This window comes from Mya arenaria, chromosome 13 (genome assembly GCF_026914265.1).
Source record: "Mya arenaria isolate MELC-2E11 chromosome 13, ASM2691426v1".
In the NCBI taxonomy this organism is placed as follows: domain Eukaryota; kingdom Metazoa; phylum Mollusca; class Bivalvia; order Myida; family Myidae; genus Mya; species Mya arenaria.
Genome location: NC_069134.1, coordinates 19,165,689 through 19,184,509, shown reverse-complemented (window position 1 = coordinate 19,184,509; position 18,821 = coordinate 19,165,689). Strand labels below are relative to the sequence as shown.

At 35.0% G+C, this 18,821-nt stretch overlaps 1 protein-coding gene across 12 annotated transcripts in view; it reads right to left on the bottom strand.

The window, feature by feature from the left end:
* Nucleotides 1-18,821, bottom strand: part of LOC128213054 (band 4.1-like protein 3) — a 55,895-nt gene that overhangs the window by 24,972 nt on the left and 12,102 nt on the right. For 8 of the 12 annotated variants that reach the window (XM_052918544.1, XM_052918543.1, XM_052918539.1 and 5 more), the window contains exons 2-5: nt 16,553-16,658; nt 7,578-7,742; nt 5,023-5,127; nt 4,744-4,786 (exon numbers count right to left, since the gene is read on the bottom strand). In XM_052918544.1, the coding sequence (XP_052774504.1) occupies nt 4,744-4,786; nt 5,023-5,127; nt 7,578-7,742; nt 16,553-16,658 (419 nt within the window). Of the gene's footprint in view, nt 1-4,743; nt 4,787-5,022; nt 5,128-7,577; nt 7,743-9,015; nt 9,295-9,372; nt 9,496-14,754; nt 15,023-16,552; nt 16,659-18,821 lie in introns of those variants that run through there. The other 4 variants (XM_052918547.1, XM_052918546.1, XM_052918549.1 and 1 more) reach the window with 4 other exon arrangements.

The window sequence follows — 18,821 nt, the reverse complement described above, 5'->3', positions numbered from 1 at the left end:
ATTGATTAGACAAACGGTAAATATTTCTTTAGGACAGTGACTGACAAACACATTCCCGAATAAATTATCTGATTATTGAGGTTTATTTTACTTGGTGAACATTGTCTAACTTCAACTTATGTTTTTTCTCATATGCATTGTGGTAAATATAGGCTAAAATCCTGCTATATTGCATGGACAATTTGTAAAATCTTTGAAAATGAATCATTTAGCACCCACTTAGACACTTACACCTTGAGGTTTTGAAATTAAAGACTATTGAAGGTTTCGATTCGACAAAGTTTAATTCATTGTTTGGACAATTGCAAAACCTTGTGTAGTTCACGCATGGTCCTATTTACCCAAGTAATTACGTACTGAATAAACGCTATATTTGACATGCATTATTCCTGTCTGATTCATGCAGTAACAAACGTTAAAAGCAAACACAAGATAGTTTGATAGTTTTGATAAATGACAACATTTTATTTTTTTTAGATATTGTTCTCATTTTCCCATAAAACTTGAATAAGAGAATACTGGAAGTATTGTTCTCAAACAAAAACTGGAATTATGTGATAACGCAGCTACATAACAAGCATGAACGTTCAGAAATACAAGTTTCATTTATTATCATACATATTGCGTTTAATATCATTCAGATAAACTCTTGTTCACTAGTCTACATAACATCAATTTCTAGAGGCAAGTTTCCAGGAACTCGAACATTTTCTTCACAGAAATATATAAATCATGTATTGTATTACTTTACAACAAACATGAACCCGACAAAAATAATGTGAAACTCTTTACCTCTTACATGATATTGATAGCCTCTCACATCTGATACATGTACAATGTAGCATTATAGTCTCCCCGAAAATAATTTCCCTAAAACAATGGGGAAACCCAATCTACAGAAACCCAATCTACAAGAGGTCGTAGGTCCAGTTGTGAGAGATATCCTGAGGGTCTGGGGTCAAAGTGTGACCATGTACATGGTACCAGGCTATAAATGTCAACCCAGGACAAATGACCTTGGATAATCTCTTACCAGGAAGTCAGGACATGAAAACGCAGAGCTATATTTGCAAAACTCACAGTTTCTGTTTTAAATCAGATTTTCAAGTGTTCCTCAAACCCCCTTCGCATTTAAATAAACCCTTGAATTCCAAAAACAGTCAGTGTCATAATTGCAATGGACTAAACTGTGATACACAATCATGCAGAGAAAGTGATTCAAAACTGCCACATTTCAAGAAGTATGACTACATGATTTTTCATGAATATCAATCTACAAATTTATAACTGCTGATATGAAAACTCATGATGAGTTATAACATAAATCAAAAGAGCTCCATTAAACCTTCACATTGATAAATCAAATGATCCCACACAGATATTGGCCAAACTTCAAGCGTTAAACATAGAAACATAACTTAGATATCAAACTATTCTGATCATTCTTCATGAGATCCAAAAAGCTATTTTGTTATGAGTGATATACCGCCTCAATACATTTCCACCTAGGTGCTGACTTTTAATGTAATGGATTACATTTGCTATGGTTGAAGGAAGATTTAAGTTGCTTAGTTTGCAAGTCAAAGCTTAAAGGTGATTGACAATTGTTTTGCTTTATAATCAAGGACATGAATACACACAAAACTGTGCCCTGTCCTAAAATGGTGATAATTCAGCTTACGCATACACGCACACACACATACACTTCATTTAACATGAAATATGCCACTCATCCAAGTATAAACAAAGTCCTACAAACCAACATGTGTGAATACTATCATATATCAATGTATCATGCCATTATGATTACAGGGTTATTTCACTAAAATCGTAGGAGTAGTCAAATTTGTTTTCCGTAAACAGAGTATTAGTCAGCCTGTCAAGAGCGCAAATTTAATAAAGCCCCTTCATTTGAAACCACTTTCTGTCATTAAAGTGTAGATAAAGATCAAACTGCCGTGCAGTGTTCAAATCTTAAATGACCGTAAGCATCTGAGGACACAGGCGTCCCCAGGCAGGCAGAACTAAGACCTTTGACAGCGGTTATTTGGATACTGATACCATATAATTATCACTTAAACAATCTTGACCTTTGTCACAAAAAATGGCTAAAGCCTGGCTTTAATTGTAGCAATTTATCGGTATGTTATGATGTGTTTTATGACTATAATGACACACCAATACAGGACTAACCATTATTCCCCTGATGCATGATGACAGGCGGCTTTTTGAAGTTCTTGTTCATTGTTGCAACATAGTAAAATAAGTGAGTAAAAAGTTAAACAATGACAACAGTCACACCTACTTAGATAATAGATTCTGTAAGTACATTGTAAGTACTATGATGTTTTTTAATAACTTCGACTAACCTGTATGGGTTCATTTTACAACAGGGATTATATCGGTTATTTGTACATTTAAAAGAGCACAAACTGAAAATGCTTTAATCAACTGATTAATTAAGGTCAATCCCAAAGCATTAGTCAACAGCAGAATTTTACATGAGTAATGCAAACTCTCTAAATACACAGGGATAAATTCAAAACATTCAGATTTCAAAGTCGAGGTGACATTTTTTATACAAGCTGGAAACCAAGGAAACTCAATGTTTACCAATCCTGATAACATAACCATCAATTTTGATAAACTATGTTCACCGCCCTTCAAACTCTAGTCAATCACTTTACAAGAAGTTTCACGGACTTAATCCATATTGACTTTAGCTCAAGGAGTTTGTGCATAAGGCTAAATTTCAGATAATAAAGCAGTGGATGTTTTCACCATTTTGGGAATGGGGTTCTGGGGCCTATCAGATTGGGAAATAGGTATTATTTCGACTAAAACTGGGAATTCCAATAAAGCCTAAAATTGAACAAGAATGCATTAACAAATACAGAAAAGATAAAAGAATGTGATAAAAGTTTATTTCATTAAAAATACACAAACTCATCCTAACTAAATCAAAATGGTTTGCAGGTTCAATTTGGTTATTAAAAAATAACACAAAATTGAAATAATGTTAGAACATGAAATTTGGAATTTCATTTTACGTTTAGAGAAGCATTAGAAATTGGGTTGGAATTTTGCCCCTGAATTGGTAAAAATAAACACACAGTGTAAATGGTGACAAATTTGTGTCACATCTGCTCAGCATAACAGGCGACAGGCAGACAATGTAAATGTTCTTCACTGAATATCGACAGTAGGACAAATGTCTAAGACAATATGGATGACAAAGCTCCCTCATCGGTCATTTCTAAGGATAAATCTACATGCAAGAGACAAGTTGGATTAAGTTCTCCAAGCCTGGGAGATCTTATCTTGCGAATTTCTGTATGAAGTGAGGGCCATGCATTTCTAGAGCTTCTTAAACATGTTCTAGTTAACAGACATGCAAACAAAATACTCAAAATGATACAAAATATGTCCGAACAAATGCCCATTGCCATCTTGAAATGTCCTGTATCAATACAACAATACTTGAACATGCCAATTATTATTCTCAGAAGTTTCTTTCTTTCCAAATGACTGCAGGGATGTTGTGACAGCTTGACATCTGATAATCCCATCAAAGCATTGTGGCCCATACAACAGTAGTATTATTTTTAAAACATAGCCCAATATTCAGTCCTAACATGAAAATAATGAGAATGCCTCCATTAACCCTTTGGTCACATTTTGAGTGGTTGTAAAATACCCATTTACTAGAAAGAGAATAACTGGGAATCCATGGGTTTGAAGGGCATCTGATTCTAAAAGTGACCGCTTGGACATGATGTGGGCATAATTACTCTCTGAAGTGACTTTTTGTGTGTTTTATACCAGCTCCTTTTGATTTTAATGTACAGTTTTGCTTCTATCTTAACAAAGGTACGCATATTCACAAATTCACAATCAAACAACAAATACATTGTAGGACATTGAACTTAGCTTTAATAGGAGTTTACATTTTACATAACTCTTAAATCAATGATGCATCAACAAGTCTCTTTACTGATAAATACATTGCCACTGGTAAACAGCAATAGGTAATCTTCATGTGAATATTTTCAGTAATGACCTTGGCATGTTTTGAACATTATTGTTTTAGTAGTTTGAAGGCACAAACACAGAATAATGCATCATACCGATAATTGCTACTAATTGATTACATCATAACTGCCCTTAATTCTGGTGAATGGAGCCAAAAGAAAGACTGAGCCAAAAATATTATACTAATCTGACAAAGTACCAGTTAAGTTCTTTTTCACCAATAAAACATTTATCAAAAAGCAGAAAATACAGACGAAACATCATCTATGACTCCCCAGTAAACAAAACAGCATGAAAATTTCCCAAATATCAACCAAAGAAGCTTCCAGACACAAAATAACAATTGTTCTGTAAACCTAGAACTCTTTTATTCCCTTCTGGTATTTAGTTTAACAATCAGAGGGGAAAGAATAGCTGGAATTGGTATGATTGATCCCAGCTCAGGAGTAATGATGGAATGTTGTCGGTATGAAAGTGATTGCATAGCAGCACTGTGCCCATATCCAGTAACACCTTCAGTGAAGTTTGACACTCTGACAGACTGAGATAAGTAAATTCTTTAATCCTGTAAATGATCTTTGTGCACATAATTGTAAAAAAATACATGTGTACAACCTTTGTGGCCTGTTTTACCCTTACTGCTTAACTAATAACACAATACGCTCCCAGGATGAAATGTTTAAATGATTATGAAGCCCAAGTCTGACTTACCTTTGAGTTGTTTTGAGATCTTTTTAGTGTTGTCCAGCCAATACTGAAAAGAAGTAAGTTCACAGTCATGTATATACCTCACCATATGCATGCAACAAACCTGGTACATGTGCACTCATTAATGTATGCCTGCATTTATAAACTGCTTATACAATTTAACACTTACACATAAGAGTGCAAGTGAAGTTAAGTCATTTTATACAGATTCAAACTGTTGTTGTTTTTCTGCAAAGTATATTGCATGATATCTTAGTTGTGAATATTTTATAGGAAATGTACCTTTTTGCCTGTTTTGTCCCGGAAGGTGAGACCAAAGTAGTCCGTCTCTATGACGTCAAGGTGCTTGGCTACCATGTCAAACACCTGCTGACCTTCCGAGTTCTTCTGCAACACAAAATAGATCACATCAATGTACGAGTAGGTTCATTTAACTTCTAAAACTTTCATTTAATTCTAAGTCAATCTAAAACAATAAGCTGTTTGGCATCAAATATGATATTAAATGTCATAATTAAACAGCTGCTATTTTGTTCAATAAGTCTTCTCAGCTGCTATTTTGTTCAATAAGTCTTCTCAGCCGCTATTTTGTTCAAAGCGCACAAAGCCTCTCAGACATGCAGACAAAGGGAAGTTAAAACTTACATGGGAATTGATGGGATTTGAACGGCAGTCACCTGTTCATTACAGTGCAGTATGTATATAAAAGCAAAATTGCATCACAGCAAACACCAACGCTTATCTGTTGTATTTCAATCAATGGGGCATAACTCGACAATTTCTAAAGCCAGAGTAATTGGCACCTTATACATGTGTTATTGTCTCTGGTAAAATGTATACGAAGTTTCATCTGAATACCATGAATGTTTTGAGTTATGGCCAAGGTTAAATATTGTGTGTGACACCGACGGCACCAAGGTTATCACAATAGCCTGACTTATTCTTCACAAAGACAGGCAAGTTAAAATTTTAAAATAAAGTCAATTGACTGTTGTCAACATGAATGGAAAACCTTGAAGTGTTAACGTGACAAATGTTAAGCAAGGTTCTGTTGGCGTATTTTTGTAATACAGTTGCATGCATGATTAAGAGACTTTAACCTGTATCAAATACAGAACTGTCATAGTTACGATCATAAGTTCACAATCCATTGCAGACTGCATGTGGAGAATCATTTACAAAATGTTGTTTACATTTACCTAGGAAATTTCTACATTGAAAAGTAATGTGTTACAGCCTACATAAATATGTGTAATTTATATCTATTTTTTTAAGAAATATATTTGCTTGAAGCACATCCAAGTATTAGTCACACAAATGATTGATTGTATAAGGCTGGATACAGCTTTCCTATTCATTAACATGTGTTTTCAAAGCGTACATTCATCAAAACGTACTTGTTACAAAGTCAATGTATACTTGTTGAAATAATCTATTCCTTTCATATAATGTTTAGGGGTATAAGACCCTACAGAATATACCAACCATCTGAGGCCTCGCTATCCTAATTCATTCAGTTGTATAATTCATCATAATTCTATTCATGCCAATGGCTTGTTTTTGTTGCCATTTATGAAGCAGCTTAACTGCAATAAAGTGTGCACCGGCCTAGAAGGACTTGGTAACAACACTGAGTCGGAGCCACATGTTCAACTACTGTAGTGAGACCATATGTTGACACAAAACTTTATGAAGTCAAGAGGTCGAAGAAGACAATATTCTATGTAAGAGCTAGCTGGTGTTAGGTTACAGTTGTTAATTCCATAAAAATTAATTACCATGCCGACCCATCCCAGCCACATGTACAATAATGACCAAGGACCCAGGCACGTGTTTTGGGATATCAGTTTTTATGAGCTTCAGCAATCAACAATGCTGGCTTCCTAATAACCAGCATGTTAATTAAAGGGAGAATCATGTGAACATTAGCACCACTTTTTTCCCCCAAGGGGTGGGGGTGACATTTCCATCACTGAGACCATAGCTTTGATACCAATGATATTTACAGCAACATCTTCATTTTCCTATATTGCATTCCATACATGTAACTTTTTACACATAGTATGATTTACAAAGAATGTGCCTGTTTCTGAAACTTGAGCCGCAATGAACAATGTACAGATAATGAAACATACATGTGCCAATGATGATTGACAAAACATAAAAAAGTACACATACATCAATTAATCGGAAACATTCACATAACGCAGGTAGTAAAAATTAATGCCAATTTGTGAAACATTGTACTAATTTCCTTCCTTTATGGTAAAAGTTTGAGAGTTTTACTCTTAACTGTTGTAGAGTGCCTTAAAGTGCTTCATTTAGTAGAGCCATCTTAGCAAAACAATAGCCCACTTCAACTTTGACCAGCAAAGCAGAATAAAGTACAATGAATAAATACCACATCTACACAATGTATTAGGTAGTTGTCAATAAAAAATAAAAAAAAAGAAATTTAAATCAGGGTTACAAGCACTGCAGAGGCTGTGGTCATAAAACTTCTTTATTCAATGCTTAACTTGTGTCGATTTCCTAAGATTTTTAAAGTTATATTAAAAGAAAGGTATAAGTGTTCTTTAACACAAAAGTTTGTTATATTTAATAAAATCAATGAGAATAAAGAATTTCAGATATTATAAGGATAAAGTAGAATATGACCAGGGAGAAACTTAAGAAATTGGCTAAAGTTAGGAAATGCCTTATTTTCTGAGCAATATTTTTCATATATAGCAAATGCATCAAACATTTCAAGAAATCAAGATCCTTGGGCAAGCAAGCAATTCATTTTATTGCACTAATTCTTTGTAACATATAGTTATATATACTTAGTAACTTACATCAATGCCCTTTGGCTCGAAAGTCGTGCCATCAAGGAGCGCCACTCTGCACACAACCATTTTCTTTGAACGACGAGTGCCGTTGTCCTTCCCAAGCGAAGATAGAAGGGTAGCCCTACTGCTTAAACTGATCCGACTACTTGCGTTTGTTAGTATGCTCGACCTCTGAAAGTACCAGTTATAGTTTCTACACATTGTTTTACATACACTTAGGTGTTATTGTGTAATGCCTTCTTTAAAATATCATTCACAAGATTATTCTAAAAACATAGGTTACCACTTTAAAAATATGAAACTAAACAGATTAAAACATATTTATCAACCATATGACTTGGTAAATAGTCAATATGCTAAAGGATCGCAAAGAAAACTATAAATATTGAATCAATTAAAGTGACAAATATGAATATAATCTGATCACATCCTTATAACACATGCAATCACCTTCGGGCTACTAAATTGACTGTAACATGTACATGAAACATTTTACACACAGCTTTGATCAGATCACTTTTTTTTAATGTTTACCATCCACACAACACAGATTACATAATAACCGTATTACTTGCAACAGTAATAAGGACTTTTTTGAGCAATTTAAGTATTATGACCAGTTTCATGAAGAACAGATTTAACTACTTATAAAAGTAAGAATTCAGCCTTTTTTCTTGCACTTTTCCAGTTGTTGTTGATACAACTACTGAGTGTATAAAGGTATACCGGTAGCTACCATAACTATTTTAACAGCTAACATTACAAACTAGTAAGTTAAAGTACACAAGGTATTACTGCTTTAAATTGACTGGAAACATTAAAACAATACATAATTTCATTGAAGAGTAATGCTTTCCCTTTACAGGTAATACCTACATCTTGATGCAAGCCAGCATAAAGGTACTGCAATTTACCTTTACAATGACAATGTGCCGATCCTTGTCAACAACAGACATTAACATCTACATGTTGCCTTTGCCCTGATACTCAAAGCTGTACTCTAATAGATAAATTGTATTGACATTTTGTCTGGTCAAAGAGGTAAGTATAAGCAATTCCTTTAATTCAGTCCTCATAGATAACTCACAATAAATCAGATATAAACTTTTGTCAGCAGTCTCATTTCACTGGTTTCCAGACATTTGCACTTAAATTGGCTCATTCCTAGACAAAAAAGAAAAGAAGTTGACACAGCGGTCAGTCTGTGATAGTGAAATTGTTGTGTATCAAGAACGAGGACTACTAAAACACTAGAATGGACCTCTGCATTCTCAACTCAATTACACCCACATGTATATTGTCAGACTCAAGCATATTTGCCATGAAGACAACACCTGTCCGTCTTTAATTTGATAGTATATTCAGGCGTAAAAAAATACATTTTAGCAACAATCCAAATTATCAACAATGTATAAAAGTGTAGAAGCAATACTGAAACTCTCACTCGTTTCCTGATCCATGGGATTAATTTCCAATGCTTTACTTTTCTGCGACACCGGTCACCTTCACTTTACATCAAATTGAATTGAAAATGTACTTATACAATAATGGAAGCTGTATCAACACGATATATCACCTCAAATAACAATAAAATAGCACGCTGCTTAACTTCATTTCCCCATATACAAGCTACTCGAATTGTTTACACGTTTCGGAGCGGCATTAAAATGTCGGCATACGCTTTTGAAATGAAAACTAGGTCAACAAAATCTCTAAAATGTAACATTGTTTTACGATGGTAACGTTCTGAAACCGACTAAAATAATCTTCTATACCAACTACAATTGTATAATTCCCTTACCAACAAATGACGAAATATAGTTGATTTACAATTCCATTAAAAACACACACGGAAATTCCTCGCTAAACTTTACCAGTTTGTGACATCATTCAATTACCCACAGTGCTTTCTGTGCCTAAAAATAGCGCAAGGTGCGACAGGTAAATGCATTCCTCTACGCTTGAGTAGACACAGGTAATGGCCGTCTCAAGGTTATGTTTTTGCCAAAATAATAAATATTAAGAAAAAAATTAGCATTTAATGCAACCTTGGAGTAGGATTTGTTATTGTTCCTAGATGCAACCATGAACTGTTAATGTCGTAATGGAAAGTTATAGCGATATCGACACTTTTTTACAACTAGATTATTATTTTTGTTCCCATTATCAGAAGAATAAATATAAACCAAATAATTAAAATAATAAAAAAGATATATTAAAATAGAAAAAATAATAAAACAATTAAATAAATTAATAAAACAATAAAATAAATAATAAAACAATAAATAAAACAATAAAACAATGGTAACGTGCGAGCCTATCAAGGCCAACAGATCCCTTCAGAGAAAAGCATGCTCGAGCTTAAAGGAAGTCCGCTGGTCTTTATATACAGTAAATTCTCAATCCACACAGAGCCCGGGCTTTGCTAATTTTCATATTGCCAACCAAGTTAACATACGTACTATGAACGTACTTCCGTCTATAAAGGAATGTTATACTATGAATGCACATCCGCCGCCTACAGCGGACCGTTACACCATAAATAAAACAATAAATAAATAAAAAAAGACAATAAATAAATAAACAAATTGGTAAATTATAAATGAATAAATTTATTTATTAATTAATTAATGAACGAATGAATGGATGCACGAACGAACGAATGAATGAAGCTTAGTATTTGTATACGGTTTATGAAGCGAACAATAACTGCACGCAGCTATGGTTCTCATGTTTCAATGGATAGGGTTAGAAATAGAAATGTCCCACTTTGTGTGCTATGTGAACAAACACATGTTACAAAGGTTAATCGTTATCATTATATGCTCAAACACGCTGTGCATATTCTTCAAGGATATTTGAAAACGTGTGGCACCCTTCACGCTTCATTTGGCCGGCATTTGCTGATAATGCTATCTGAGCATGTTACTATTGGGATTATAGGGACGCAATTTAGACCATAGGACCCCATCATGCCAGCCTAAACTCTTAAAACGAAACAGTCCTTTCAGCCCAAATTCCCTTTTTGCAAACCCTAACACATCAATTATCTCTGTCATGCATCCCCATATACTGTATAATTGTATTATGTAAATTATTTTGCAAGTGCCAATTTAATGAAAACAGTCAGTTGTACATGTACCTTTAAGGTGCACATTATAGGTCGATGCCATTTTCTAATGCACGTTTAACTCATTTCATTTTGAAGGGACCCCACCCCGGCTCTTGTTTTGGCACCAACAATATTTTTCCCGGTAATGCACCAGCAAACTCTTAGGAATATAAACATGAATCAACATTTGTTGAAACGTTCCTGCCGTCAGTATCGTAGTTTTAACACTAATGGATTGCCTCACTTTATTTCGTAATAAAAAAGTGCATTATACAAACAATGAACGAGTCCCTTTAACGATCAAAACATCAACAATTAAGCAACAAATTGTATGTGTACAGATAACAAATCAGCCAATATAAATGTGTTTTTTTTTTCCTTTTTCAAATAATAGCTACGTGGCCACAACTGACCCAGTTAGAAACGTCCAAATATCGCTAATATATTTTTTTTTCTGTATACCAATCCTAAGCTTTCTTTTGAATTGATCATTAGTGTCAAATGAGTTGGAAATAATAATGCACTAAAATTAAAAAAAAAATGCATCAACCTATATTGTGCGCGTTTGATGCAACCATGGAAACGCTTCAACGGAAACTGATTGCATCTATATTTCTTTGTTCATTTTGGCAAAAATGGAAGAAATCAGCTTGTAAATCAACACGTTACGTACAAAAATCGTGAAAATATTTCATGAAAATGGACAAATGATTCCTATGACATTTTGTCACATGAATTGCTCCCTTTATATAGCTGTGACCCTGACCTTGAACCGACGTAGTTTAGCTTCGCCTCGAGGTGGTGAATACACGACTGATAGTTACAGTAGCCTCGATACGAAAGGAAATACACAATGAACACATCCTTCATTTGCACCCCGAATACAGAGCGGGCAAGAACAATTCTGTGTGATAAGTCCTATGTGGCATTTGAACTTCTATACGTGACCTTGGGGTTGGGAACATGTGCTCGATATGCGTGTTTACGATATCGATGTGGAGAGCATATGTGCCATACTACGTTTATAGGATACCGAAAATATTCAAGGGGTTTTAACATTAAAGTGCTTACACGGACATGACAACACTACCCCTGCCCTCTACACGTGACATTGACATTGAACCGACTCCGGCAGTAGAATGTACGATATGCACGTTCACTCAAGTTCGGAGCAGTTTGTTCAATAAATGACAGGATGAGAAAATACATATCACAAAATTATTGTTGGTATAGTTATTAAATGGATCGCGAGTTACATAGGGCGGACGTGAAGCGTCACCGACGGCTATGCACACAGACAGACAGACAGACAGACTAACAGACAGGCAGAGAGTAAGCCAAACGTCGTGCGGACAGAGAATGAGGCGAAATACAATCTGACATATGAAATCTTACTATGATATTTATTTATGATGCATTTATGATGACCCAAGTGTGAGCTGCTTTTTTCAAAGTAAAATACTAGTAAATTATCGGTCCGTGTGGCGCTCGAAGCAGTCCGTGTGGCGCTGGAAGCAGTCCGTGTGGCCTTCGTAGCAGTCCGTTTCCGTAGAAGCTGAACATGCTTGCAGGTTATTGTTTTATTATTTTTAGACCACTACGCATCTGGGGGACACCAAGCCCCCCTTCCCCTCAAATAGTCCAAGTGAACATTGCATGTCAATATGGTATATTACTTATGTATATATGGCCAATTACACATAAATGCACCATTTAAGACTTTTAATTTAAGCAGTTTTAGTGTAGGAAGTCCAAATCCCCGCTGCCATGTGTTAATTCTGTTTTGGGGATTCTTTATGAAAGGGGTTTACGTTCAAAGTTAGCCCCCTGAAATCCTGGAGCCGCCCCGGAAACAATTTTTCTATGTGTTATGTTTAAACATGCGATTTATAATTACCTCACGAATACATACTTTTTAATGTTTGAATTGTATGTGTTTTTTCCTCAACGATAACATACAATTTTACTCAATAAAACTTTATTTATGGATAAGAAACTTAACCCGGTGACTCAAGACGAAAATGCTGCAGGTATGATCAAATTTGATGAGTAGGCGTAGGCACGGTAAAATTTATTATACACATGCACCTTTATGTAAATTAAAGCAGATTTCCCACTTTCCCCATTGAACATTTCAAGGTCCTTTTCGAGTGATATGTGATTACCAGTTCAACTTTGCAATTGTAACTGAGGCAGCAGTGGGGAAAAAAACGTATTTGCGGTTGGGGATTTGATTTGTTCCGTTATCTTTCCTGATTTGCTTTGGAAGCAAACTTTATTTATTTATTTCAACTATCTTTGTAACTTTTGATTCCCTCGAATAGATGTTTTCCTTAGCTTAAATTGAAGATTTTAGGAGCTTAACATTTAAAAATGAGCCATGTGTTCAGTTAATGCACCTTTTTGCAGGTTCAATAGCTCGGAGGACATTGAACCTATGATGGTATGAATTAAAACAAAAAAAAATCCCGGACTTTGATTTAAAAGTGCATCCAGGCTGGGTTGCCCCGGAAACTGAACAGGCAACTACAAATGCACATTCACTTTGATTTTATTAAAAATCTTACTTGGCGACAGATATATCAAGCAATAACCCACGCTTTCCGAGGTTGGACTAATATATAGCTGGCCCTGGTAATCAATAGAGTATTGAACAAACCAATTTTGTATCATTCTGCTTGACACAAACCGGCTGTGGACATGCAACATACGTTTTTCATATTGCCCGTCTCTATGGTTTAATTGACGAATCTATTAATGAATGCAGACAAAATTAAATTAGGATATGACCGTACAAGCGAGTAATATGCTGTTTGCAAAAGTGTTAAAGTTCTTTAAGCAGCGTGCTCAACAATAATATCATCATCACTATCATTATCCTCATCGACGTCGTTATCGTTGCCGTCTTCATCACAATCATCGTCGTCGTCGATCATCATCATCATCATCATCATCATCATCGTCGTCGTCGTCGTCGTCGGTAGGGTACTCATCTGGATAGTCACAACCACAAAAAGGCACAGGATCTGGTCACTTATGGTGATATAAGTAACACGTACTATAAATTTTTACTCATGCAAAATACATAGTTTTCATTTTTAATATGTATACTTCGGAAACAATTTCAATGGTCAAAGCCCCTTAACCCTGCTTTTGGTCTAAATCTGTCAATATCATATCTCAACTTCGGTTTAATCACTAGAGGGTGTATGTAATACCATCAGGTGAACATTAAGATGGTAAAATATGAAGGCTCTTCCATCAGAAAATTAAATACCAACATTATACCAACATTGGATTGTGAGAATAATACATGTATATAACACAATTCCTCATGAACTTTCTCTCAAATTCTATAGATTCTTGCTTATTCTAAATTTCCTATAAATGTAATAATTAGAGCAATATATGACGGTAAAGTTGGAAGGTAGTTGGTAGTTGGGGATTCGAATAATCAACTACTTACCATTTGCCAGTTGGGGATTCGAATATTCAACTACCTGCTAGTTGCCAGTTGGGGATTCGACAAACATTGTTTTAATTCACTTTTATTGGCGAATATACCAATAAAAGTGCATTAAAACAGTGTTTGTCGAATCCCCAACTGGCAACTAGCAGGTAGTTGAATATTCGAATTCCCAACTACCAACTACCTTCCAACTTTACCGTCATAATATATAATATGTTCCTGAGCGATCAACATCAGATTTGTCAAGAACGTTTTTGTTTCGCTACCTTTGAATTTGAAATAATATATAAACAAAAACAACGAGAGAAACCCAAAGACAGTAGATTCGAAAGGGCGTAATCATTTATTGAAATAAAAAAAATGATGCTACACATGTCAGGCTAAAAATACACCCAAAACTCTGTCCCCGCTTTCGAAATAAGTCCCAAAAAAACTCTTTTATTCCGCCTAAGACTCAATGTACGTATATTCATTCCCCTTATCGAGTTGTCGATCTTAAAGTTACATTAGTTTTTGTTAAATAAAACAAAAACGTTTGATTTGTAGCGTTAGAATAAAACAATACCCTGTTCATCATGTTAAAAGTTTAAACAATACAGTACCTTTCAAGTCTAGTGAAATCCACTTAAATCACCACTAACCAGTACATAATCCATATACAGAAGATGCCACTTCCCTACTAGCAACGAGATACAACGAGAAAGACGCTAACGGCAGTTCATTGACACTATCACCGACGTTGTATATCTATGAACTGCAGTGTCCTCAGCTGTGGTCGCGGTCTAGGCCACACTAGGACCAGAGATGTCTCACTCTGTCAGCCTGTCCTCACACAGTTTACTGGTATTGCCAATCACGGCCTTCCAGCAGTAATGTATTCATCAACAGGGGCTGTGGTTGATGACTTAAAGCGCTTTATTTGTATGATATGCGGTGCTGGACTTTAAGTTATTTTGGTCGTAAACATGTTTTCTGACATTGCTGATGTTTTGTTTATCTAAAACATCGGAAGAACAAGCTCTCAAAAGATGTAAAACGTTCTCTAATTCGCGCGAGAAATGGAAAATATGTTTTGCAATTGTATCACTTTTCTCAGAAAATCTTAAATACATATGTAAGAACAATGCATAATCATTTCAAAACGGATCGAGGTCAAGAGCTATCGCTTACAACCACTTGTTGCAAATGCAATGTTTCATCTGTATTTACAGTCTTAGAGTGGCTTCCCAGCTTTTTTCCGCAAGTTGACAGAAACCAGCAGCGGCGTAAACAAGATAGTTCTAGATGAGATTTACGGAGGTCTTATAGAGGTAATCTTCCACCTCCTCACCTCCAGAAGATATAGGTCCAGAAAAATACCAGACAGTGTGACCCAGAGGATAATATCGGATATAAAACAGAAAAAAAGTTTCTTCTCAAGTTTTAGTTGCGAGTGTATAAAAAGTTGGGGTTTCACTAACCGCAATATAAGGTTATGCGCAATGAACTAGTTGTGGTGTTTAAAATCAAATTTAATGGCAAGTTTTCATGTGCATTTCAAATTTATATCAAATGTTCATTGTTTGTACGGTCTGGAAGTATGATTTATTTGTAATTGGTCCCAGGCACGGTTTAGGCATCATATTTATAACCACGAAAATAAATCAAGCGATCTTATCAATTCATCTTAAAAAAGTCACAAGCCTTCATGAACGATTACACAATAATAATTTCATCGCATTTCACAGCTCTACGTGAGATCTATTCACAGGCACTGGTTAAATGGAAAACAGCGCGGATTTTCGCTTCGCATCGCATCATATTATATGATATAACAAAATCAAGTCCGCAAAGGACGTGCTCTTGATTGTGAAATAAAAAAGATAGGGGAAACAACTCAATTTCTCGAAACGAGTCGTATTCTGTCGCATTATCTCCCATGCATTATATATTGCCTACTACCACCACCATCACTTAACTGTCACTGTTACTACAACTACACTATCATTACCCAAATCATGTATATCACATTACTAATACTACTTCCGCTACCATTGCTGCTGTTATAATTGTTACTGTAACCACACCTTTACTATGGTTCACATTTTCTTTAAGACCATATTAACGAGGAATTGTAACAATAAAATGGTACATTTTGACTATTTTTTATGAAACACAATATCATGGAATGGAAAGGGGGATTATCTGCGCATCCGGCTTGTGTAGCCACATTTTGATGTACTTAGGTCAGATCGCCTCATTTTACAGCAGGTATGATATGAACAATAAAACGTGCATCATTATTGATCGACACGAAGTGCACAAGAACGAAGATACCTTTAAACTATAAACCGTGGACTCAAAAACCAAATCACATATAAAACGTGTTTTGCTATCTATTTTGGCGCCAATCGAACGTACCTGTGACATGCCTGATGGCAAGTCCGGTTCGATGTCCATGACGTCATCGCAGTCAAGATAGGTGACGTCTTCTTCGTCTGCACGTGGGGCCCGACCGATCTCGTAACTGTAACATAACCATTAAACATTCAATTAGCTTTCATTACAAATACACAACAAACATATTTATGGTGAATAAAAACCCGATACGAAACACCCGACAATTCTTCTACCCCGGTACCGGCTCGACAAACACGCAACGTGGTTCGCTAGACGCGACATGGACGTTTACGTTTTGAACGCTGTCACGACCCCAATATATTAAAAAAATACTTAAGTCAAATCTCAATCTCATCTCCTTTCACCGAATGAATGATAATTCATAAAAATAATCGATTTAAATATATTTTGTTCAACATGTACATATATTTTAATCATCGAAGTTCACATTTACATATTATATATTGCATCGGATTGAAACGAAAGCATAGCTTATAATGTTTCTCTCCGTGGGAATTAAATTACACGTTTTGCAGAATAATGAGAAGGTTAGACGATTTAAAATTCATGTATATAATATCATATTGTTTATGAAAACTTGTTTAAGCATGCGGAATATTATCTAAAGAGAACCAAAGATTGCGTTTGAATTTAACATGATCACTTAGGCAAAAAGAAAAAGAAAAGAGAGAAAGAATGATCGACGAGAGCATGGATGAAAACAGAAATAGAGATAGAGAGAGTGAGAATACATGTTAGTTTAAAGTGACACTCTTATACAAAATCAATACATACAAACATAATTTTTGAGTGATAAACCTTTAACTATTTACTAAATAATGCATTTATAGAAAATATTAATTACTGATAACAAGATTGTAACCGTGTATTTAATAGCTGAAAACGCAAACATATTAAATGATTGGTGAATGCTAAAAGATTTACTGTGATGTACTATAGTCTCATACGGTATATATACCATGTATTCTGCATCTTTCTTTCAAATAAAACTAGATATCCTTCATAAAAATCTTTGTTGTCGACATTTATTCATCCTTTTTTGTATATCAAAACATTTATATTAATTGTGGTAAATTTTATTTGGGAGTAAGAGTGCATCTTGATAGTTAGATTGATGATAGCTGGGTGCATATATACCGTTTGGTAGAAAATGTCATGTAAGGGAATATTGCATGATCAGAAGCGATTCGAGTCCTGTAAGAAGCTATGAACAATACTGAAGATTTTGGAGTTGCTCTCGCTGTTAAGGGTGGGATCACCATTGAGAATGAAAACAATTAAAGAATTAAAGAAATTTAACAATACATACTTTATTTTGCTCTACAATTAGTTTTCTAGCTTTTAGTTTTCTTTGAGATATCGATCAAAGGTTTTTGATCAACTTAATCTATGAGAAAATATTTTATGAAGTCTAAAAAGTAAAAAAAAAAACACGATTTTTGATGACTTTTAAGTTGTTATATACGTAGAAAAAAATCACTGGTCTCAATATTGTGTGAAAATGGGGGCGATTGAGACCATGGCGCACACTTCGAACACGCCTCCAGTGACTCGCAACCCCGCAATGCAACAATGCAAATATCGTAGAAAGTATTTTTGAAACAATAACAAAAAACATATCATGATTTACTCTCAAGTGACAGCCTACATAGTTTGTGGAGTTAATGTCGACATTAAAATATAGAAGGTTTTGGTATCACAAAGGCATATCGAACAAGCATGTCAAAAAAGATATATATTTAAGCGATCGATGTCCATTTAATAAAGAGAGAAAATGGACAGGCGAAATCAATTGCTCTTAATTAATTTTGCCAGCAGAATTAGATCGTTATTTGTCCCAGCATAAAGATTGCAATTACTGAATACAGGCGCGAAGCTGCCTATACGCGAGTGCACGTCTGAATCCACATGATTCTGACAAAAGAAATTATTTCAGCCAAAGTTACAGTATTCGTTCTTATTATTTAAATGATTGGATTGGTTGATAGTAACTATTGGATAAAAATTTACCAAAAAAAAAAACATTTGGGCTTCCTTCGACCAAACCAAAAGAGAGTAAAACAAGTTACTCCATATAACAAATGCTACTATACCAACACTGCCTTATGTACGGGAACCTGTAGTTCAGGGTCAATGTAACACACTACGTAGTTTCGCTCACGTGACAGAACAGACTGGTTGATACATTTCAGACTAAATAACTCGTGCATGTTTATCACATGTACCTACATGTCATACCTTAGTAGCAAGAAATCACTGGCACCAGATT